Consider the following 25809-nt stretch of genomic DNA (forward strand, 5'->3'; position numbering starts at 1 on the left):
GGGATACTTCCCCCTTTCACCAACTTTACCGTTATTTCATCGTTATTTCCCCCTATGTATCTTCCACGAACCGGGTAAAACAACAATCTTGTACGCGAAGAAGGGGATAAAATCCTAGTGAAATTCCTGTAATATCTGTTTCAAATTTTCAAAAAAAAAAAGAGAGAAAATCTCAACTATCCTTTTCCTATCTCGATCCAAGAAATTGAGATGATCCAAAATCCACGGAAACCGAGCCAAAACGTCCTTAAAAAAAGAAAAAAAAAAGAAAGAAAGAAAGAACGTTCCAATTTTCGAGCAGAGGCGTCGTCGTCGTCGTCGAGGTCAAGAATCTTTCTTCAAGGGGGAGAGTGTCCGTACAGGGATGGACTCGTGGACGAAGAAAAAACAAACGTGAGAGGAGAAGAGGATGGTGGATGGAGTGGCGTTTATTATCACGTGAAAAGGGGCGACGATTCGCGGTCGGTTCGGCCCGTTCCTGCAAATATTAGAGAGAGCGTGGAGAGAGAGAGAAAGAGAGAAAGAGAGAGAGAGAGAGAGAGAGTGGTGGAGAAAGGGAGAGAAACGTTTCGCCATTGTACGTTCCTTCAAAGTGCAGCCCCCGGGTACTCCGGGTGCACGCCGCTTCCTTTTTCTCACTTTTCTCTTCCGCCAACTCCACCGACTCTCCTCCTCCTCCTCCTCCTCCTCCCCCCCAAGCCCACCTCCTCCCCCCTTTCCTCCCCTCTGCCCCCTCCTCCTCCGGGCAGCGCTGCTCCTTTTTCCGGGTCGAATATCGATCCTGATATTTTTCCATCCTTTTTTTTTCCACGTCCGTACGAGCGTCATTTCCAGCAGTTCTTTCTTTCCGCCAACCCTCCCCCAACCCCCCTCCCTTCCACGTTCCTCCTCACGTTCGTACCACTCCTCGTACCAACCGCCGAAAGAAGTTATATTTCTCGATCTACCGTACGTTCATCGGTCACCAAAGGGGGTTTTCAAGGGGAACGGGGCGAATTTTCTTGCAATTTCGCTTCAACATCCCGCCCTTTTCACCGTTCCACCCTTTCCTTCGCCGTTTAACTCGCCTCTCGAGATCTACCAACTTCCAGCCTCTCCCTCCTTTTTTCCTTTTCTTTTTTCCTTTTCTTTTTTCCTTTTCTCTTTTTCCCCTTTCCTTTCCTTCCCTCCGCCCCTTCCCTCCCCCTTCCCTTCTCTCCCTTCTCTACGTACTATTTCCTAATTTCTAATTTTTGCTAGATGTTCTCGGTAGATCTCTCTGGATTTTTTCTTTTTTCTTTCCGTTCTTTTTTATTTATTTATTTATTTTTTTCTTTTTTAATGGAGTTTCCTTTCCTTTGCGCTGGAATAGACTTTCTCCCTGGTTAACAGGCGCTAGCTTCTTTTTCGTTAATCCGAATAATATTATATTTATAGATGGTAAATAAAAGATACAGTTTCGATTCAATCGGATCAAATCGATATTTTCTAAAAAATTATTTATTATTCAAGGATTATCCTTTATTATTTAACCGTTCCGGTTGATAAGCCAATTAAACCGACTATTTCTACGTTGTCTATAGTAATTTAGTAACGATTCGATCGATAAAACGATCGAATCGAGAGTTTTAAACGAGATAAAAGATTCTTGAAATTGTCATCAGATCATTTTCGAAGAATAGGCGAACGCCCTCCCTCTCTACCCCCTTCCCCCTCGTGTATAAATAAGATACAATACAATTGAGAGAAATAATCGGAATATTTTTTTTATAGCGACCGATTAAAACGAGATCCTTCGAATTTCTTTTTTTTTTTTTTTTTTTCCTTCTCTCGACATTCGAGAATTCGGATTGAATGTTTAATTCGAGCACGCGTTTAGCACCGTGCATGCGGGGGGAACCCGATGCGTTTTATACAGCGGGAGACGGTGTCGTACCTCAAACTACCCCTTCCCCGCAGCTTCTCCTTCTCCTCCTCCTCCTCCAACCTCCATTCTCTCCGCCACGATCTCTTCCTTTTTGTACCTTCGTTCTTTCCCGCCCTTCCTTTTTTCCAGAGGGGGGCTCGATATCGATCCTCCGGTGGCCGGTTTTTCTTTTTCTTTCTCCTCTCCTCCTCCCCCGCCTTCCCCCCCCCTCCCATCCTCCCTTCCGCGAGTGCCGCCCTTTTCCTCCCTTTTTCCTGTTTTCATCAAACTACCGCACCGGCGAGATAGAGGCCGCCTCGGGCCTCGAATAATTTTATAAAAATATCTCTCTTGCCCTCCGACTGACCAGAACCGTTAACATCCCCATCGACCTGCCTCCTCTCTATCCACCACCACCCTCCTCCGCCCACGGATCCACGCGGGATGGAAGGATCGTTCTTTGTTTTCCCTTTCCTTGCACAGAAGAGGAGGAGGAGGAGGAAGAACGTAACGTCTTCCTGCTGCAAAAGCCTTCTTCCGAATATCCATCCCCCACGAATATAATAACGCACTCGAAATCAAAATTTCGTTTCGTTCGTTGCGATTCTTTCGTCCGTGCTCAACAGTCAAAATTATTCCTTCGCCGCCGGTGAAAGTTTCCTCAATTCGTACACTTTCAAATGTGTAAATGTGGAATAGTTAAGGTTAACGAGGGTAAAAATTGTATTCTCGATACCCTTCTTGCTTTATACTATCTTATTTCGACTCTCAAAGTTTCGATCCACGCAACCCCTTTCGAACAGCGATTACAGCAATTCCATTTGAAACCAGTTTCGCGAAAAAATTATTCCCCCCCCCCCCTCTCCTTTGTTGGCGGTTTCCTCTCGTTTCCAAGTGTTTATCATGTTTCCTCCTTTCATTTCTCCGCACAGTTTAATCCATAAAGTCCGGCAAACCGGTAACCACGTGACCCTTCCACGTTCATTCTCCCGCTAAATCGCTTAGTTCTCCTCGTTCGCCTTTTTCCTTCCTTCCATCCCTCCCTCTTCCTTTTTCCTTTTTCTCTTCTCGTTCCGTTCGGCGGCTCGCTTTTTTCGAGATATCGATCTTCGTCACGCTCGCTCTCGCTCGTGTTCGAGAACCAACCATCGTCTTCTCTTTTCTCCCCCTCCTTCTTTCTTTCTCTCTTTCTTTTTTCATTTTTCTTTTTTTTCTTCTCTCTCTCTCTCTCTCTCTCTCTCTTTCTCTCTTTTCATCGATGGCAACTTCCAGTTCGCGGCGACACCCCCGGTCAACGTTATTCATCCGGTTTTATGGGCTAATTCACGCGCATTGCGGAATAATTTGCGACCACGGGAAACGGGTCGATCCTCGGTCTCGAAACCAACACAAGGGGGCGATTTCCTCTTGCAGGCATATATATCCGGGGATATATAGGGGTGTTGAACGAGTAATTTTTTAATCCGTGTTAAATAATCCTGGTCGATGTGCAATTGCAATTGTTGAATCGTCATTGCAGTAATTATAATATAATTATTTAATCACGATTTGTTTTCTATTTAAGATTTTAAGAAGATAATTTTTTTTTTTCAGCCAAGTTTGGTTCAAGGTATTTTGGATACTGACAATTGAATCGCGATGGATAATTCGTCTCGATTGAATTTCGTCGGGCAATTAGAGGAAATTGTTATTTTAAAATAATCTACCTTCATCGGGAGGAGGAAGCTGAAAAACACGGAGAGGAAGCTTAATAGGATAATGGAGTTCATGTATTATGAACAGTCGGTGATAAATACTCGAGAGATAAAGAGTTTATTCTTAATTTTTTTTTCCAGTTGCAGCGTTTAACTGTTGCATTCTTAAAAACTGTCGCCTGTTTACTCGAATTCTATACTAAACTTATCGTTTCCGCAAAAGTTTCTCCATTTCTCCCCCGATCCCTTCGCATTTTTAATTATCCAGACACTTTTTTTTTTTTTCCAATTTTAGCAAAATTCGAAGCACGTGAAAATTTGAAAAAAAAAAATACCTCTTCCTGTCTTTTATTCTTCCAATCTTTTCTAATTTTCTCAATTATTACGCGTCTCAAATAATTTAGAAATATTCATAATTTGTTTGACAAATTCGCAATGCTTAAAAATCTCGAACAAATATATTTTTCCGATATTTTTACTTCCCCCATCCTTTTTCCTCTATCCTTTCCAAATTTCCATAATCCTAATTTAATTATTTAACAAATCCACAAATCGCGATTTTCTCCGGGCAAAGACTTCGAAAATAAATACGTACACATATATTTGTACATTTGCTCGAATATTTTAATTTCGCAAATAACCGGAGGAGAATCCTCTTGCTCCCCCTCCCCTCTTTTCTCCGATGCCCACCTCTTCCGTGGCCGTTTCGATCCTCAATATCGCGCGACAGATGGAAGAAGCCGCCCTCTTTTCTCTCTCGAGATCCATCAAATATCGGAAAGATGGCGGCAACATTGGTAGCCAGCGTTCCTCAAATGCCAGTCCAGTTCAGTTTCCTTCCATTTCCCGTTTTACCACCTCCCCACCTCCCCCCGTCGGGGGTCAAATATCGATTCTGATATTTCCACCGGTATTCTTTTTTCCATCCCCCTCCTGGCTCCCTCCCTCTATTTTTCATTAAGTGGCGGACAGGATGCGAGACACGCAACTTCTCTCCCCCCTCCCCCCTCCGCAAAGAGGGACACACAATTCGCCGTCGAGAAAGCGCAGCACCCCCTCCTCATCGTTTCCTCGATCCATCGTGAATTTTCGAACCACGTTTAATTTATTATTCCAAAATCTTATTCGAAAACTGATATATCAATTATATATGATCGATATCGTGAAATGAAATAAAAAAGTATATGGCATACAAGTAGTGAATTCTCGAGAAAGTGCAGCACCTCCTCGTCTCCTCTCGATATATCATCTCAAAATATTCTTTATTTCGCACGAGGTATTGATCGTTCTCGAGAATTTAAATATTAATTATATAAAATCAATATAAGTAAAATGAAACAAGTGTATTTAATAATAATTTAATTGATAGTAATTCTCGAGAAAGCGCAGCACCCTTTCTTCGTGCATTTTCGAACTCATCGTCTCCTCTCTCAATACGTTATCTCAAAATCTTTTTATTTCGTACGAGGCATCCTTTTCGAAAATATCAATCATATAAAATAATAGTATCAAAATAAGTGTATCGTAAATAGAAATAATATTATCGATTGATGAGTAATTCCAATTAATTATTAATATCCAATGTATTTATTTCGCGTAAAAATTTCGCATAAATCTCGCCGAAAGGGATTCGAAAGGGAAATTCCTTGGAAAAAAAAAAAAAAAAAAAAAAGAGAAAAAATTAGACACCAAAGAATCTTGGCTAATTCTTCCCAACTATTTCTTATTAAACTCTCTCAAATATCCCATCCTCCTTTTTAAACTTTCCCTGCCTCCGAATTCCTCCACCCCTCCCCCCTCTCTTCGACTTCTTCTTCAACCTCCCTCTGAACGATAAAAAAAATTCCGCTCCCTCCACGGTTGTTTCTCAAAATTTCCACCGGGGAAATTTCGACCGGTGGAAAAATAGGGGGAACACGTACATATCGCCAGAAAATCTCTTTCAACTTGCTGCCTTCCAAGTTTTCATCTCTCCCTTCTCTTCGCGTATTTTCTCCTCGCAATTTTCCAACCCCTTTTTTCCTTCCCTCCTTTTGCTCTCCTCTCTCTCCCTCTCCTCCGTTTCCGTTCCTCGTTTGATCGCGGTATTTACAATTTTCCTCCCCTCTTCCTTTTTTCCCTCCTCCTCCTCCTCCTCCTCCTCCTCCTCTTCTCTCGGTGGTGGAAAAGGGATGGCGGCGGCGAAACCGGTGGTGTGTTCGAAAGGGCGATTCGATCTCGTCTCGCAAAGGGTGGAGGAAGAAGAAAAAAAAAAAAAAGGAAAAAGAAGAGAAAAGGAAGAAAGGAAAGGAAGAGGGAAAAAAAGGAGGTAAAAGGGGTGGAAATCCCTTTTAGCAGTTGAACTTTCGCGATTTTCTTTCGACCGTACTTCCCTCCACCTCCCTCGTCGCAGCAACTTCCGTAAATCGCGATTGTGCGACGAGGGAAGAACTAGTTGAAACTTTAATCGCCTAAACTTTTCACGCGTCCTTTCCCTTCGAAATTTCCGCTTAGGAAGGCGTATTGCCACCGCCCATCTCATTTTTAACCATCCGTCTATTAATTTTATTCCTATCGATCTAGGGTCTAGTATTATTGTGCGAAAATCTCTGAAACTTTGAGAAAGATTTTTTTTTTTTCTTTTCTTATAATTTTAAGATGAAGTATTCGAGGAGATAATTCAGAAGTTATTAAACGTTAGAATTGTCGATCTGGAATGTGAAAGTGAAGAAATGGTTGAAGTTGAAGTGATATCGTAGAAGAACCTGAATCGTTTATGCTAAGCTTAAAATTTCATTTCTGAATACCTCTGAAGAGATGAAGACACGGTTAAATGTTTTATTGTATAGTGAGTCAAAGTAATACTCATCATGATTCGCCGATATTTGTGATATTTTTTTTCATCCTGCGACCTGAGTCTTTTGAAATTTCGAAACTGACAAGATTTGACGAACGTCATTTTCAATATCGTCATCGAACGAACGAACGAAGTAGGATTTAAGCATTCCAGATTTTGAAATGCCTAAAAAGAAAAGAAGAAGAAGAAAAATAGAAAAAACTGTAACGTTAATCTTCTCCAAATTTGCCAAAGAAGAAAAATACGAAAAATACGCTTGCTCGTGAGAAAAAAATTTGAGATAGGTCAATTTTGCACTACGATGAAGTTAAACGCGTCCAAGATAAAGAAGTACGCGCGTTGAAAATATTTTTTTTTTTTTCCCTCTTCCTAACTAATTTTTAAGTCTCGTTATTTATCCCGTTTCGGTATGAAAGGAATGCAGGTTCGGACAGATACACAGATTTTTTTCCCAAGCGTGCTTTCCTTTGCTTCCAAAACGGGTCTGTCTGACGAAAAAAAAAAAAGAAAAGGAAAGAAAAAGAAAGAAAAAAAAGAAAAGACGTGGGAGACATCGAGCCCACATTCGATCGATTCAATGAAACGCCACGGCATCTGCTACTCGTCATTAAAAAACACGTGGCCGTCTAAAACACTGAACCTACTGTTTCTTCGCGACACGCGTTTCTACGCGCCACTTTAACGAGCTGACAACACGGTATGCATTAATTAGAATCTCTCCTCGCGAGCGAGAATCTCTCTTCGAAAACTCGGCCGGATCATGTCTTTTTTCTTCCAACCATTCGAAAAATTTATTCGACGAGGAAGAGAGAGAGAAAGAGAGAGAGAGAGAAAGAGAGAGAGAGAGAAAAAATCGCATCTTTCGACTTTTCGATATAGATTTTATAGGCGAATTTGTGCGGCAAACGTTTTTCAGTTTTTAAATATATTGATTGAATTGATTCTCTTGAATCGGGTCGAAATTTCGTCGATCACGGAATTCTTTTGCGATCAATTCGAAGTCAAAAATTCAAGTAATAATTATCCTTTTACCTCGATACATTTTCGTGATTACAAATCTTTTCAATAAGATTTTTTAATTACTGACTAGAGACGGTCTATTCAACGGTCTATTATTTCTTCTTTTTTAACCCGGTTTCCTGATTAAAAATTCTTTTCATCGTGATTCTTTAATCACGACTCCGCAAACGAATTTTAAACTTCTCCTTAACTCTTCGTGAATTACAATAAAAAAAAGAAAGGGAAAAATTAATAATTTATCGCAATGTTGCGATAACGAGAAGCATCGCAAGAAAGATCGAAGTTGCGGATTTTAATAAAACTGCGCGTACATTTAATATTTTGCTTCGTAAATTTACGTTCGCGTAAAGGTAGCGCAAACATCTCTCAAAGCCGGAAAACGAAAAATCCATTCGATACAAAAATAAATAAATAAAATAAAATTTACAAAATGTACATGCAAATTCCCATTGAAATGCATATTTATTTAAACATTAAAGAAGTTAAAGAAATAAGGAAATATATTCCTAACTTCGAAATAAAATGAAATTTACGAAATACGTACGCAATCTTTTTCCCACATCTTTTTCCTACTCTTTTTAAACGCTCTATCAAAGGATCCAAGTAATCATCGAAATCATTATCCATTTTCTACCTTGGATGGAAAAAAATAAATAAATAAAATTTACAAAATGTACAAAATGCAAATTAGAAAGAAATAATCCTAACACTTTGAAATAAAATAAAAGAAACAAATAAAATAAAATTTACGAAATACAATTTTCATCTCGCATAATCAAAAGTAATAATATATCTATCCTCCTAAATACTTTTCAACCTTGAATCAAAGAAGTTATCGAAACAAGAAAGTATAATTCATTTTCTAACTTCAACAGAGAAAAAAAAATTTTTTCAACTTTTAAAAAAGAAATCAAACGAAAATTCGTCGAAACGAGGAAACGTTAATCAACAGAAGAAAACTCGAATACCATCCACTTTCTCTCTCTCTCTCTCTCTTTCTATCTCGAAAAAAACTGTCAAATCTTTCGCAATTTTTATCTCGCATAATCAAAAGTAATAATATATTTATCCTTCTAAAAACCTTTCATTGAATCAAAAAAATCATTGAAACAAGAAAGTATAATTCACTTCCTAACTTCAACAGAGAGAAAAAAAAAATTTTTTAATTTTTAAAGAAGAAATTAAACGAAAATTCGTGGAAAGGAGGAAACGTTAATCGACCGAAGAAAACTCGAATATCCATCCATTCTCTCTCTCTCTCTCGAAAAAAACTGTCAAACCTTTTGCAATTTTCATCTCGCATAATGAAAAATAATAATCTATTTTATCCTCCTAAATACCTTTCAACGTTGAATCAAAAAAGTTATCGAAACAAGAAAGTATAATTCACTTCCTAACTTCAACAGAGAGAAAAAAAAAAATTTTAAACTTTTAAAGAAGAAATCAAACGAAAATTCGTGGAAAGGAGGAAACGTTAATCGACCGAAGAAAACTCGAACACCATCCACTCTCTCTCTCTCTCTCTCTCTCTCTCTCTCGAAAAAAAACTGTCAAACCATTCGCTTGATTCGCCGTATAAAATTCCTCCTCGTGACACCTCGTAACCCGTCCCGTAAACCGGATAATTATGATCGATGGGCGACGAATCCCCGGCAACCGAGAGATTCGTCCGAGTCACGTAGCCGAGGATCGTTCCCATATCACCGATGCAGAAATTCAAATTCTTTGTCATTAATAAAAATTAAAGAGACATCAAGGAGGAGGATGGTTGGCCTCGGCCTCGGGGCAAGCCAACCTTTATCTTACCTGGGGGCCACAATAGCGTGAGACTATGGGCCCTTTGTACTCCACTTTCACCGTCATCTGCATACGCACCCCTCTCACCTGCACCCCTTCCACCAAGACACGCTTTTTTTCCTATCCTGTATCCAGGGTAATCTTCTCTCTCCGCAAGAAACGTATAGGGACTGTGTGTCTCTCATGGGTGCTAATTTTTTTCTTCTTCTTCTTCTTCTTCTTCCTCCTCCTCTTCCTCTTCTTTTCCTTTTTCTTTTTCTTTCTCGCCCAACGACGCTTCCGCATCTCGGTTAACGATTCCTCGACGGTGAATCGGAGCTTTTTCGAAAATTTTCTCGAAGCGTGGATCCGAGAATGTTGCGTTCCGATTGATCGATCATCCAGCTTTGCGTCGTTCGAACGTGAATCCGAGAGTGTATCCTCGGCGTTGGGAGATTCTTTCAAAGTTCTAAGGAAGTTCGCCCCGTTGGATTTTCTCGGGTCTCTTTTATTTAATTTCGCAGTTGGAGGAATATTTAAATCTCCGAAGTATCGCGTCAAAGTTCTAATTCCTCTTGAACAGTAATAATTATTTATAAAGATACTTCTTCTTCGCGTCTAATAATTATAGAGGCGCGATATTTTAACGCGATAAGAATAATTCGCAGAGTTCTAGAAATAGAGGAGCGTTTTATGAAAACATGAGGGACGATTGATAGAACTTTTTATATGAAGCGCGAAGAAATTTTCTTCCAAATTTTCGTTAGTCACATCGTTGGAAAAGAATTTTTTAAAAACTTCCCACCGCGAGAGACAGAGAGATCCAATCCCGCCTTAATAACTTGCTCCGCAAACTGTCCCATCTCTTTCATCCCCCGAAATTTCACACTTTCCGATATCTCCATTACGAACCCCCCGGGGGTTCCAAGAACAACCCCCCCGCGGAGACGAAGAGACAATGGACAAGTACGAATCGACAATCCCTTCTCCGGGCCACGATGTCACAACATTTGGGCCCGGGACAGAGTTATGGCCCCTTTCTCAATCCGCGTTTTCCATCCGTATCCGACCAGGCAGAACGATTTCTCGCCGATTCCCTTTCGTTTCTTTCTCCATTTCCACGGACTACACACCGTGCCACACCGGAGTAGTACCAAGCCTTCGGAGTACGTTCACCCTTTCCGCGAATCGATTTCCAACGAAACCGTTCCTTCTCTTCTTTTCTTTTCTTTTCTTTTCTTTTCTTTCCTTTTTTTTTCGCCTCCGATAATATAAATTCTTGGGAGAAGTTTCGAGAATTTTAGTCGGAACCATTCTGTGGAATCTGTTTTAACTTTAAAAACACTATAAAAATGGAAATAAACGTGAAATATATCATTTCAATGGGTTCACGGGATAATTTCTAACGAGAGAGAATTTTGAGACGATCTGGTATTCGATCGAATATTCGAGGGAAGGGAAGAAAAATTTTTGTAAATCTTAGAAATTTTACAACGATTTACGTTAAATTATAACGTAACGGAAGAATTATTTTTATTAGTCCTAATTTATTTTTCGCGTCCAAATGTTCGAAGAAAAGAACTCTTCGAAGCTCAGAAATTTTACAATTCGTTCGCACGGAAAGGTTCACAAAAAGAAGAAAAGAAAAGAAAAAAAAAAATATTCAAATTATAATATCACAACAAAAGGAGAATCACACCAGAAATTATTTCTAGTCCCGATTTATTCATCCCCCCTTCAACCAAACGATCTATCCAATATAAATTAAACCAACGAATTCAAACCCCATTACTACATTGCTCCGTGCAAAATCTAATTATGAAAAAAAAATATATATGTATATACATAGAAAAAAAAAAAAGCAATAATAAAAATTCCCAGGGCGAACGAGAGCTATTCAAAACGAATGTTGACGTCGCGACACTGACTCTCCTCCTCCTCCAAAAAAAAAAATATCGAGCTCCAAAAAAAAAAAACCCATATAAAACCAGAACAGCCGTTGAGTCCCCGTGTGCACGGAGACCGGTCCCAGAGGAAAAAAAAATCGCGGAAAAAATCGACGGCAACCCCTTTCTCGATCCGCGATACGTTACGCGGAAATTCATTAGCCGATCCAGATCGGCCAAGGAAGGGGTTGCTACCCCCGTGACGAACCCGTGAACGAGACAATGAACCGGCCCCCCTCCTGTAACGCGCCACTCTCTCCTCCTTTTTCTCTCTTTTTTTTTTTTTGTCTCATGTCGAGCGGAGACAAAAATACCGTTGCGCCACGATTTGCATCCCACGGGAAAAAAAACAAAAAGAAAAAAAAGAAAAAAAGAGGAGTGGAGGGGGAAAACTCGAACGAAGACGAAGCTCGAAAAATAAAGCTAGGAAGAGGGAGAGGGGGAAAAGCAGACGAAGAGAGAAACGGGAGATAGTTGGAAAAATTCGAAGTAGAAGAAACTAGAAAAATAAAATAAGATGAAAAAGGGTAATTGAAGGAGAAATTTGAAAGGAGAGAAAGAATAGAACGAAGAAGAGGGAAAAGGGGTAGTTGGGAAGAAAAATTCGAAAGAAGGGGAAATTTAAATTTAATTTCGAAAGGAAAGAAAAAGAAAGATGATAACGAAGAAGAACGAAATAAGGAAAAGAGAAAAGGGAAAAATTCGAAGAAGCTCGAAAAATAAAGGGAAGGAAGAGGAGAAAGTTGTGGGAAAAATTTAAACGGAAAGAAAGGATAGAACGACGAAGAGAGAGAAAGAGAATAGAAAAGAAAAGGGAAGGTAAGAATAACGAAGTTAAGAACAAAATAACGAAGAGCGAAAAGGAAAGGAGACAATTGGAGAGAAAAATTGGAAGGAAGAGAAGAACGGAAAGAACGGAGCGGCGAAGAGAGGAAAAAAAAAAAGAAAAAAGAGAGGAAACTTGGAAGAGGGAAGGGGTACAACATGGTAGATAAAAATTGGCAGCAGGCGCGCACGGCCATTATTTTAATTTTCGTCCCGGCAGAGCGTGGCGCAAGGGTAGTGGAAGGAGAGGAAACCGGTGGTTAAAGGGGTGGAAGAATCTTTTTTTGCATAATCTTCATGGGGTAGCTTCTTGCGGGACTCTCACGCGGCAATGTTCCAGTTAGCCGCTTCGGGCCGGTGTTTTCCAAGGTGTTTTGCATCTTCGCCTTCGGCGGATGAATTCAACCACCCCTCGATAGTTTAACCTCCCCTACTCCTTTCGAAGAAATTACCCTAAAGAGTTGCTCTAAGCGTTTTAAGGGATTAAGGTCGGGCAGGCGTAAAAAAGCATGGAAAAAGGGTTGACCACCCGCTGGGCGAAACCAGCGACAGATTACAACATCCGAAAACGTGTTTACAGGGGCACCTCTCAGCGTTGCCTCTTCCTCTTCAACCACCCCTCTTCTTTCTCTGATGCACGAGGCGCAGAGCGTGGCCTTGGTCTAGTTTCGAATACCAGCTTCAACCCAGTATTCGTTCCTCGAGCGCTTTTTCTTTTTCGAGAGTTTTTTTTTTCTCCCCCTTCTTTTTTTTTTTTTTTTTTCTTCATTCGTAAGGTGGAATATATTTTCTCGTATCGAGGAATTGTAATTTCTTCTTTTTTTTTTTTTTTGTTAAAGCGTAAAGAGGTTCGAGTGTTCTAATCGAAGAAATTTTTTTTTATTTCGAAGCGAACTTGAAAGAACTTTCTACTTTAAGTTCGAGGAAGAGAAGAAACTTTCCTTCCCCTTATACGAAAAGTAATTTCTTCGTTTGGATTTATTTTTTTATAATGGAAATTAAAAGAAGGGATAAATTAATTCGTCGAAGAAGAAAACTATCGAAAAATTTACAAGCCACTTTTCTTATCCATCTAAAGAATAAAACGAAAGAACCTCCTCTGTCATCCATTCCGAAAAGAAAGAAGAATCTAAAAAATCCTCATCCTATCGAGAGACTTTTTCCAAACTTCCAACAGTCATTTCCCAAAGAATTAACTCTCCCAAAAAGTTCGGTTACAAAATCTGTTCGGAAAGGAACGTTACGGGAGAAACAAAAGGGAAAAGATCCCTCAATTAGATTCCTCGGTCGATCATCCTCGCACGACACTCGAAAGGGGTTGGTACCCGTATGAGTCCGTATGCAGATTGCCCGATTGTCTTCGCCTCTGTCTTTCTTCTTTTTCTTTTTTTTCTTTTTTCCCCCTTTTTTCTTTTCCTCTCGCCTCGAACAACCCCTCCCCCCCCTCCCCTCTCCTCTCCTCGTCCTATGCGCGCGTCGGCCCGTTCCGTGAGAATGTACGGGGCATTTGCATGCCGCGGATTATTTAAATCGTCCCCTTATTGTCGTGGCTCCTTGTTTTTTCCACTCCAAGAGTGGGTATTGGCGTGGGTCCCGAGGCTAGACAAAAAACCGGCTGATCCTCGGGACAGAACCCAAGGAAGCGTCTTCCGCATCCCCGCCACCTGAATCTCCACCCCTGGGGCACCCTGCCACCCCTGGTCATCACGATCCGGGGAACCAGAATTCCTCGTCCCACCTTGCGACACGTTGGACACGTGGACGTAGTAACGTTTCTTTTCGAGTTCGTCGGTTGACAAAGTCAGATTCGAAAAGTAAGTTTAATAATCAGTGATCGAGCATACGTTTTTTCCGAAATTTTTCTTTCTTTTTTTTTTTTCTTTTTTTTTTTTTTTTTTCTTTGATGAACTGCTCTTCTCGAAATATTGGAATTCGAGCTGCGAGTTAAAATTAATCGACAGCTAATATGCTAAACGTCGCTGTCTTCGAATTATTCGAAATGGAAATTTTTTAAAATACAAAGAGAGATAGAAGCTCTTCAGATTATTTGATCGTCGTTAACTAACATAAGAAATTCAGTGGAACGATCAATTTTTATGAAACGTATTATTTTCTCTGAAGAACTTTCTCGTAAAAAGTCGAAGAAATAGAAGAAAAATATACGAAAAGTCGAAGATACTCCTTATTCGTTATTTCGTGAGAAGGCAAACCAAGATCGTCAAAAAGGAGAAAAAAAAAAAAAAAAAGAAAGAAGAAAGAAGAAAAAAAAGCATCAAAATGGGGTTTCCTCTCAGAAGAAGAGACCCAAGGGTGCCGTTTCGCGGTCGAAAGGAGAGTTTCACCCTTAACGGCGCGTCCTCGAATCCGCGCGCACATTCAAATCAACCCTTCTCTCATTTTTTTTTCGCGCTTCCGTCTGTTTGTTTTTTTTTTTCTCTCTACCGCCTCAGGGCGGAGCAAGAGGTATGCAAAGCGATCTTCAACCCTTTTTTCACCATCCATCAATTTCTTCTTCTTCTTCTTCTTCGTCTTTTTCTTTTTTTTTTTTTTTTTTATTCTTCCTCGCGCAGTATCCACAGACTTCTTTGTCTTCCCTCCAAATTCTTTTCTTTCTCTTCCTCGTCCAAATTATGCAGGATTCTCGTACAGAAACACGGGGAGGAAGGGGAGAGGGAGATTAAAATAGGGGTACCTACTTAAAAAAAAAAAAAAGGGTAGAGATCCTTTTTTTTTCGCGCGTTTCCTCGTCGACGTCGCGAGTTAACGGCGCGTCGTCTTCCGGGGACGATTTTAATACTCGTGTTCCTTCATCCATTTCTTTTTTTTTTTTTNNNTAGATGTCTCGTCCGTTAAAAAACCGTTTGCTTTTGCTCGGATTTTTTTTCTTTTTTTTTTTTTTTAGAGAGTTTAGAGAATCCTTTTGATCTCATTAGGATTCTACCTTTGAAGCGAGGAAAAAATCAAATAAGGAAGAAATAGAAAGTAAATGCAAACATTGGACGATCGTCAAACCGACTTAATATTTTTTTTAAAACGAGGAATAAGATTGCACAACATATAAATGATCCAACGGTGTAGCTTGTACTAACAAAAAGAAAACAAAATTAGGAGAAAAAGATAAATATATATATTTTTAAATTTACATTTATCTTCTTCTCTTCTAATTTTCTTTTTTTCTTTTTGAAAAACATTGAATGAATTTTCATTATTTTTGTTTTTGTTTTGCAGAAAGAAAATAAAATTTAAAAGAAAATACATGACTTTACCATTACACAATCGTTATCGACGATCAAAATTATTCCAATGATATTATTTATCGGTGCTAAAAAATTTCATATTAAATACGAAATCGGATTAAATTGATCGGAGATTCCATAAAACTACCCCCTTTCGCGATAATAATTCTCCATCTCTCCTAATCTATCGAAATCGACTCGATCTTCGATTCACAATTATTCGTAGAGAAACCAGTTCGAGGGAGAGATATATAGATAAACTAATAAAAGTATAAAGAGATACAATCTTGGACGAAGACATCCGGTTGGGAACGATTCTGCAATCGTTTATTCGATATATAAAAGTGAGCAAAGGGGGAACGAAACGAGTCGCGAGTCGTAAAAATTTCGATTGATTGAAACTCCACCAGTCTCTTTGTTGCCAATTAACTAGCCCCTGCCTCGTAATTACTCGCGTAATAATATCGCGTATAAAATTAATTCTCGAATTAATATCATCACGGCCAACTCGTTTCGACTACGAAAAAGTTTGCCACGTTGGCTATTAATTCGACTACGAGGAATCGAAAAGAGGGGAAAATTTATTTTTTAAATTTGATGCGAAGATTATAACGCGGAATCGCGATTGGGATCGGCGACGAAAATTCCAATTTTTCTGATATTTTGATCCAAATCTATATTTTTAAAATTTTTTCTACACTACAATTTTTCGCGATTAATAATTATTATTATTTGGAATTTAATGATTCTATTCGAGATTTTCGATTTGATTATTAGATATTTTTTCCAAGTTTTAAGAATGTAGTATTTATATATAGAGCAGAGAAAAAAGAGTAGGTTGATCGAAAATTTTGTCCGTTTTTTTCATCGAAATTTCTATTAAAGTTTAACACGCATCCTCGATAATTATTTATATATCGACAAATATTTCCTATTATTTATTTTCCTATTAACAAAAACGTATCAATGATGAAAATTTTTTTGAATTTCAAAAGTAAAAATGTATCGATCAACAGAATTTTACGATCTAACATCGTCATTATATTTCGAGTACCGGAATATATGAATAAAAAAATATAATAATAAAAAAGGAATAATAATAAAAAAAGAAAGAAAGAAATACGTAAGTAAAAAGGACAAAGAATATACGCTTTGAAATAAAAATCCTATCCTCGATTTCTGGATATAATATTCGACGGCACGAGCACGAGCGGTACGAGAACTACGCACTAAGGAAACAGAACTACGACTGGATCTCCTTTGTTATGAAAATTTCGACGCGTATTCGACAAGTAACCTTCCGAGGCGTACGATTCCACGAACGCGTTCCAATCAATGGAAACGATAAATATTTGGATCGAAACGAGCGCGCGATAAGCCGACTTAAATAATAAATAAATTTTACGAAGCGACTATTAACGTCGATTATTAGGACGACGTTTACTCTCTTTACAAACATTGTTCGGTAAGACAATTTTTATATTCGTAAAATTTTTTACCTAATCCTTATTTTCGATATTTTCTCTCTCTCTCTCTCTCTCTCTCTCTCTCTCTCCCTCTCTCTCTCTCTTTTTTAATTTAATCATATCGTGCCAAACAAAAATATATTATCATTTGCTACGATTTCAAAATTTCGAACAAAATAAATAAAAAAAATAATTATTATTTTACCAAAAAAATTCAATCATATCATTTCCTCATAATTTTCAATTCAACTTACAATACAATATTACATACGAATACTCTTCGTCCCTTAATTTCAATTACGCGCACTTTTTTTTTTTTTTTTTTTATTAAAATTACAACGGATCAAAACTCTACCAATTAACACTACCAATCTTTCGTTCTTTCTAAAAAAAATAACAAACGACATCGTGCAAACGATATACTTCTTGATATATCTCTCGTTACGAAAAAAATCTATATATATATATATATATATATATGTACACACGCGTTAACAACGACATCGTATAAAGATATCGAAATCGTAACGCAATGATTCGATTCGTCGAGGGAGATAAGGATAGACAAGAAAGAGAGAGAGAAAAAAAGTTTGTCAAATAAATTGTTTCATTACAAGTACTCACATCACCGGAGAGGCCGTTGTTCCACGGATAGGGTGGTTGAGGGGGTGACTGTTGCTGATGATGGACACCGCCCACCCCGGTGGCCGAGTGTGGATTGTGGATGTGCTCCGCCATCACGCTGACCCAATGGGCCAATCCACCGCCCCCGCTGGCTGTTGGGCCCGTGTTCCCAGTTCCGGTTCCAGCCGTGCCTCCTCCGCCGCCGCCACCTCCTCCTCCTCCTCCTCCTCCTCCTCCACCCCCTCCGCCGCCGCCTCCGCCGCCTCCACCACCCTCCTCGCCACCACCCTCTGACCACGCGAAAGAGGCTTTCTGCGAAACGAAAGAAAGGAACGACAGGGTTAATTGGACGTATCGATCGATCTTAACGGATTAAACGATCCTCGATTAAGGGAATGGAGAGGGGAGAGGCGAGATTTGAACATCTCTTCACTGTTGCGCGTATTCGTTTTTTTTTTTTCGAAAGGAGGGGAAAGGAGGGGATTTTTTTTTTTTATTTTCTTATTCGTTTCATCGAACGAAACTTTCGTCCGAATAAATAATTTTTAAAAGTATATCGTTACTGTGAGTGTTAAGAAAGAGGAAAAGGAAAATATAAGGGAGGAGAAAGATGGAATGAAATGAAAATGGAGATCGAAAGAAGATACGTTACTTTTTTTCGAGATCGAGTTTGCTTTTGCTTTTGCTTGTTGCTCGTAAACTCGATTTTTAAAAGAAGAAGAAGAAAAAGAAGAAATTACAAGAGAGGAAACGAAGGAGATTAAGTGAGAGACGAGATGGAATGAAAAGAAGAAGAAGAAGAAGAAGAAGATGGATTTTTCCCGCGATTTTCGAGAATAAACTCGGCCAGGCGAATTAATCCCCTCGATACGAGCATTAATCACAGTAATTATGAGGCTTCCTCGTCTGTCCTGGCTGCTTCATCGGATATTCATGATCGAACGCACGAGAAGAGCTGACCCATTAATAAATTGATCGATAAATCAGCGAGGATGGCGCCTGGACACCTGAACCGGGGCTAAAACGAGATCCCCTTTCCGATTAAGTTGCTTGCCGCGATACATTTTACTCGCGGCGAGTATTAAACTTTATTTATAAAATAGTCCAGGTATACACTTTCGTTTTCCTTTTTTTTTTTCTTTTTTTGAACATTTAAAAACCCCTACAACGAGAGGATCGTTGTTTCCCGATAAATCTCGAGCTTTCGTTTCGTTTACGATATTAAATTAAATTAAATTTTCGAAAATCATGGATTTTTTCCATGAAATCACCACGATTTCTTCGTATATAAACCCAATGTTTATTTGAGCGAATAAAAATTCTATTGGAAATTCTTTGCTGAGCTTCTTGTCTTTCAAGATTCAATTTCGAAGAGGGGACGAAAATCACTTTTTGTCGCCGATTGCGATATGAAATATATCCTCGTCTTCGAGAGATGGTCTCTAATTTAAATAAAAAAAAAAAAGAACAAGCTCGATCTTATCTTTCAATTTTGATCGAACAAACCAAATTCAAGGAAAAAAATCACTCGTGTTATCTTCTTCGATGAAATTAAATCGCGAAAAAATTGGGGAGGGGATAATTGACAGGAGAGAAAGAATTAAGAAATCTATTTATTCTCGTAAGTAAACGCGTGCCTCGATCGCCAAGGGATCCAAGAATGGAAGACGAGAATAAATCGTCTCCCGCGAATTCGACTGTACGTAATTGCGCGACGATCGACTCGCTCGCAACGAATGAGAAATTCATGGACGAGAAACCAAGAAAAATGTCGGGTGATGGCGAATCGATATCTCGTCGAACGCACAGTCACAACCCTTTCACAACCCCTTCCCAACGGAAACAATATTCGAAAATTCGACGACGTTCGATGAGATTCTTAATTCGACCCTTCAATCACGATGATGAAACGCGCATAATGAATGGGATCTCGATTAATCGTTGATTACAAACGGCGAATCACCTTTTATCCATCCGTAATCGATTTAATGCGATATTAATTTTTTACAGTGGCGCGTGCCCACGCTGAAAATTTCCATATTTTTCTAATTATCGAATTACGTGTGTGCATTTAATTTAACTCATCGATCTAAATCTAATCTAAATAAAAAAAAAAAAAAAAAAAGAAATTAGTTGCAGTTACTTAATACGAAAAAAAGGGGGAAAAAGTTTATTCAGATGCGATTTCGATAAGCTTGAAAACGTTAACAATGCGACGTTCTGCACACAAGGATCGCTAGAACTAAAAGGTTGGAAAATAAAATTCAGATTTTTATGTTACGTCATTGTTATACAGCGAATATAATCCTCTTATCGTGGCTATTATTTCGAAGATTACAGAATCATGGTTTTATTCCTCTCTTTTAAACGCAAATAGAATTCCGGTTTGAAGGAGAGGTTAAGATTTTCTCTAACATCAAGTCTATAGTTTTATACCTCGGAGAATCTATCTCGATATAGCACCCCTATGCGCCAAGAGTATATCATATATAGATATTCTATAATATGTACACTACAACGAATCATCCGAATTGTAACGTTACACGTTTCCGTGTCAAGTATCGATAGTATACTTAGATTTTACAAATGGAGTTTAAGTTAGCTTAGATTAAAATTACCAATTTATAACGTATACTCAAATATACAAAAATTAGTGTTGATTTCGTCAAAAATTGTCCAACTTTCATTTGTACGTGTAAAGTAGTAAAAAATTTTTATAATTCAATATGAAGAAATAGAAAATTTTGACGATACGATCGATTAAAATTAAATGCAAAAATATTATTAAAATCAATTTCTTCTCTATACAAGAATAATTCTTTCTCTATTTCATCCCCGTTTTTTTTTTTTTTTTTTTTTTTTTACCACGTCCATCAAATCCGAGTAATTACGGGTGATTAACCACCAGGCAGATTTAGATTTGTTAATTGATCGTCTTGAACGCGTGAGAAAGCTGGTTTGAAATCGGATTGCTGGTTCCTCAAAGGGCCATCCCCACGGGGTCCCCGAAGGGCTGTTATTTCTTCGGCCAAGGGGGATGATGCGTTTCATTATTGCCCCGCACTTAATTACACCGTTCTCCAACCGACACATTTTTCTCTCCTTCTTCGTCTCTCCACGTACGACAAAAGCGCGTACACGATTCCTCCTCCAAAGGGATCGAGGAATCGGTTGAAACTCGTTTCCCTCATTTCCGTGGATACCGTTAACAAATAATATTTCTCTCTGGATCCGAACAAGTTATTTCGTGAACTAAGTCTCTAAGAAATATTTCCATCTCGAAAATGTGTCACGAATGAAAAAAGAAAGAAAGAAAAAAAAAAGGTTTTAATATTCTTTTTATAAACGAAGGGAGAGCGATGGAAACGAAGAAATCTTTGTATCGTTTAAATTTTCGATCGACAAAAATCGATCAAATATCGAACTGGTTGCTTAATTGAAAGTTCGAAATTATAAAGAAAGATTTGTTATATAAGTTCTCGTTTCAAGATGTAAGAGAACAATTGAAAACACTTTTATCGAACGAAAGGGAAAAATTTCCTCCGGTATCGTCGAATTGATTTCAAATTTTCATCCTCGCCTATGAAACGCCTATGTTTCCTTCAAATCTCCAAAAAGAAAACAAAAAAATTATCGAATTTTCTTACTTAGAAGAAAGAATTTTCAAAATTTTCAGAAAGAGAAACGTGATAATTATTACCAGCCACAAAAAAAAAAAAAGAAGCAAAACGAAAAAAAACGGGAGGAGATGGAAGCCAAAGTTCGTAACGTAAGCGTAATTGGACTGTGTATTTTTCACGCCGAGACGTTTCGGCGTCGTTCAGAAAGAAACAGAAAGAGGAAGGAATGAAAAGAGAGAGACAGAGAGAGAGAGAGAGAAAAAAACAAGCCAGGGGAAAAGTGCGTCATGGATTTGGGTCAAGAGTGGTCGTCGTGGAATCAAGCGAGCCGAGCCAAAACCGCGAACGTGCCAAGAAAAGTTGCCTCGCGGCGATAACTCGGCCAGGAGCAAAAGGAAGCAACAGGAAGTCGACGAGGAGTGGAATGTGCCACGCTTACGGTGGAAGTTAATGAATTAAGCCGAGGAAAAATTTCACCCTCCCTTTTGTTGTTCGCCGCGCCAACCATTTTTAAAACAGTGTCCACAAACAGTTGTTTACACGCGGGTAAAATACCGCGTCGTGTATAATTCGGCCACATTTCTGATCTATTTCTGATCCAGGATCACTGAAAAAGAACGATGTGTCCGATGATTTTCAACGGAGAGTTCGTTTATATATTATTAATTCGGAGGAGGGGGAAAAGAAATTAATTCTTCTCACGAGGATTTGATCTTTCGAACAACGAACAACGGGTTGAAGGGGACGAACGATTTAGAAGAGGAAGATGCAACGAGGAAGAAAAATGAAGGGAAGTGGGGCCGGTCAGAAAAGTGACAAAGTAGTTGGAAAAGTCGAAGAATCGATGTAGGGGGGGAAGTAATTGTCAAGCAAACAAAGGATCCTCTTCCCGGCTTACAACTACGAAATCTCTCTTTGTTTTCCGTGCCCTAATATTACATTAGGTATTATAAGTAAGCTAACTTTTCCACCCCAAGATTTATGTGTCAAGTGTCACGTGATTCTTTTCGAACTATCGCCGTGGAAATCCGCCCGTTTCCGTGAAAAGTGGAACGCTTATATACGCGGTGATATACACATCGGGAGTAGTCGCGATATTTTTCTATCCTTTTTTTCTTTTTTTTTGTCTTCTTCTTCTTCTTTTTCTTCTTTTTCTTTTCGCCCCCTCCATCTTTTCTTTAAAGATAAAGTTCGTCGCAAAATTTTTAACTCTTTCCTCTCGGCAAGAATTGATTTGTTTGCTCGAGAGTACTTTCGGCCGTTCTTGTCTTGGGAGAATTTGTGAATTTGTTTTCTTCTTCTTCTTCTTCTTCTTCCTCTTCCTCGTTCTTCCACTTTGGCTTTTGCTCGAAATCGCGAGAAAAAGGATAGGTCAGTGAGGAACGCGGAATCTTTCAGGGATTATTGATCTTGATGCTGCAAGTTTGGAACGGGTTTTGAGGAGAAGGCAACTGTTTACCGCGAAACTTTTCTACTTTTTTACGGAGTCGTGCGTCGTTGAGAGGGTGTCACCTTAACGCTCTTCACGATAATTATGATTCACCGAGTTTCCAAGGAAACTCGTTTAACCCGATATTAACCCTATTTCTGGTTGATAATGATAAAACGACTTCGATTTCGAAAAATTCTCCCCTTCTGTATATTCCTTTCCCTAACCATCCCCCCATTCCATCTCCCGCCAATCTCGAAATCTCATCGAACCCCCTTCTTCTTCCACATGTTCCACTCACAAAATCTAACGAAAGAAGAGCGACAACGTCGCTTTCGACGACAACAACACTTGCCAACGATGATCCTTCGACCAAAGAATAAAGAAAAAAAGAAACCAAAGAAACAAGATACGACGATAGCACTTATTAATACGAATAAAAATTCGTGGATGGAAAAAAAAAAGAAAAAAGAGAAAGAGGAATGATAAGAGAAAACGGGAGGACGAAGAGAAGAGACTCTGACCTCGTCATGGTCCTCCCTGTGAAGAGCTAGATTCCTCGGGAAAGCCGGGACGCTGCTCACGGTCAAGCCCTTGAGATCCTTGAGCTCCTTAAGGGCGCCGAGCGCGTTCAGATTATCTTTCAGATTGGCCAGATTAAAATTAATCCCCTGCTCCTTGAAGTTGAGGTGCCTGTTGAGCACCGTCTTCCCGAGGGCGCTCGCGAGAAGGCTGTTGTACAGCTCGTTACGCAGGATGAACTTCTGCTCACCGGCTCCATCGTCCTTGCTCGACGCGTCGTTCGAGGAATCCGAGTCGACCTCGACGGACGAGTTCGAAACGACGCTCATCGTCGACATATTTCGCACGTGCCCTTCGTCCACGCCCTTCTCCTCCGCGTTTCCAATCCGGTGTTTCATGAAAAAAAAGGAAGAATCCCTCTCCTTCCTTCCCACCTCGCGTGAAACACGCGTCTCCCTTTTGTCTTTCCTTCTCCTTTTCCTTTTCCTTCTCTTTTTCCTTTTCCTTTTCCTTTTCCTTCTCTTTTTCCTTTTCCTTTGGAGTTTGGTCGAATAAAAATTTCAACTGCTCTCTCTCTCTCTCTCTCTCTTTCTCTCGCCCTCGCCGCACCGTGCGTTCTCCAAGTTTTTCCTTCCCGACAATGTGGTGGTGTAAAATAAATAATTCCGATATTCCAATTAAATGCAAAATGGGCTGTTCTCCTTCCCCTCCTCTCACCCTCCTCCCTGTACCTTTTCAAGTATCCGATTTCCGGTGTTCAATAAAAAATACAAGGGAGAGTATCCCCTATCCGCTCCTATTCTCTCCTTCTCTTCAGAGCACGCCGTCGTTATAACGTAGCTATAGTAGTTATACGCGAGGTTATTATTAAAATACCTGTACATGTGTCCCTTGCATGTGTATAGGAATATATAATTAAATACGCTTTCCAAGTGTGTATATATAATATAGATGTATATATATATATATAGATTTGCTCTTCTTAATTTTCTAAGTATGTATATATATATATATATATATATAGATTTATCAATCGCGAGAGAATCTCGTCCCGCTCTCGATTCAGATTAAAAACACCGTCGATCCGAAATCAGATCGTGTCCTCGCGGTTCCGTCGAGGATCCCTCAAAGAGGAGCCACGTGGCGCGGCTTCGGATCGAGAAAGGGAGGAGGGAGGGAAAAAATGAAAGGAGGGAGGAAGGGAGGGAGAGAGGGAGGGAGGGAAGGAGGGAGGACAAAGTGAAGCGGAAGCGAGTGATTCGATGAGTGATTAACGTGAAAGGTGGATTGCGAACGATCGGCAAACGATCGAAAAATCTCGCGAATTTTACAATTTTACACACTTCTGTCCGTTTGGGCCAGAGAGCACACAGCCATCCAGATTTTTTTTTCTTTTTTTTTCCTTTTTTTTTTCTTTCTTTTTTTTTTTTTCCTCTTTTTCTTTTCTCCTTCTCCTCCTTAAATTCGTACGTGTTTTATTGCCTGGCGAATCTGGACACAGCTGCTGGACTATACACTATATTCCTCGATTTCTCGACGACTATCATCCCTTCCTCGGGGATATAATGTATTTTTCATTGTTCCTCGAATGAAGAATCACACGTCCTCGTGGCGTTCGTCATCGCTTCATTATTATTATTATTATTATTATTATTATTATTATTATTATTATTGTTATTATTATTACTCTTTATTATTATCGTTATTGTTATTATTATTATTGTTATTATTATTATTATTATCGTTATCATTCATAATATCCCCTACGTTTCTTAGCGTTTACGCCTTATACGATATTACGAGTGGTCGCCTAATACAAGTTAAGCGGGGCGGCGAGACGAGGCATCCGCATTTGAGAAAAAACATTGTATCGTGGCGTTTTAGGAACTTTTGCGCGCGCAGCTCATTACGCATGGCCGCGGCCTTTCTAATTGGCTGGCTAATTAGCGCGGGAGGGTGTCCCCGGTGGCGCGGGCACGAGGTATCCGGCGTGCGTGTACGCGCGTGTACCGCGCGTTCACCCCGCGCCCCTCCACCCACACGGCGGACGAGGAGGACACGGGGGGCGACGGGACGATGGGCGCAGGCAGCCGGCCCCTGCGACCAAACCCTCGACCAACTCCCTCTTCTCTTCTTACGTCCTACTTTGTTAATCGTAAGCGGTATCCGCATAAAACACGTGAAAAATAGGAACTTTGGTTGATCGTTTCTTCCCTCCTTCCCCTCCTTCGTATTCTCGCACGATCTCTCTTTCCCTCTATCTTTCCCTCTTTCGTCTCCTTCGTTTCGTCCCTCCTCATCGGCGTGGAGCGGCGTCATCGAGCGGCCAACCACCGGTCATTAACGCGATCTCACTTCCCCCTGTATGGCTGCTGTATGTACACTTCCCATTGGGGTCGTCCCTCCTCCCCCTCGGACGGGCACGTCCGTCCCCGGGCGTGAAGAGGAGGTAGAGCGGCGTGTGTAGGAGAAGAAGCGGAGAGAGAGAGAGAGAGAAGAGGAAGAGGAAAACGGATGGAAGAGGAACATCCTCCTCTTCTCGTCGCATCGAGGAACATCCTTCAACCGTCCATCGGGATCCCGGCTCCTTCCTCCCCGGGCATCATCGCCTCTCCCTCTTCCACTTCGCTTCTTCGCTCCCTTCTTCGTTCTTCCTTCCCCAAGTGGATGATGCGAGCCGTCGTCCAGGAGGCCCGATGGCCTCCCTTCTTCATCGTCCGGAGAGAGTAGCGGTGGGGCGATTGGTGACACGCGATTCGCCGAGCGCGGGCCGAAAAAGCGGCGAGACGGGGCGAGTCGCGGCGACGGGACCCGATCCGACGGGCCGGATGCCCTCTCGCCAATCTCCGTACGCGATCGGACGTATTCGGCCCCGGCGGACGGGCGGTGGTGGGGGTACGCGGCCGGTTAGTCGCGATTCGAGCGTGGCC

General features: G+C 40.2%; 1 protein-coding gene across 1 annotated transcript in view; it reads right to left on the reverse strand.

Moving 5' to 3' along the window:
* LOC122711131 (zinc finger protein rotund-like) overlaps nt 1–23277 on the reverse strand; it is a 145902-nt gene extending 122625 nt beyond the window's left edge. The window contains exons 1-2 of the mRNA XM_043929604.1: nt 22882–23277; nt 17309–17620 (exon numbers count right to left, since the gene is read on the reverse strand). Of these exons, the coding sequence (XP_043785539.1) occupies nt 17309–17620; nt 22882–23277 (708 nt within the window). The remainder of the gene's footprint in view (nt 1–17308; nt 17621–22881) is intronic.
* Between the last annotated feature and the right edge of the window lie 2532 nt (nt 23278–25809).

This window comes from Apis laboriosa, unplaced genomic scaffold (assembly GCF_014066325.1).
Source record: "Apis laboriosa isolate Shangri-la unplaced genomic scaffold, ASM1406632v1 scaffold16_cov148, whole genome shotgun sequence".
Classification (NCBI taxonomy): domain Eukaryota; kingdom Metazoa; phylum Arthropoda; class Insecta; order Hymenoptera; family Apidae; genus Apis; species Apis laboriosa.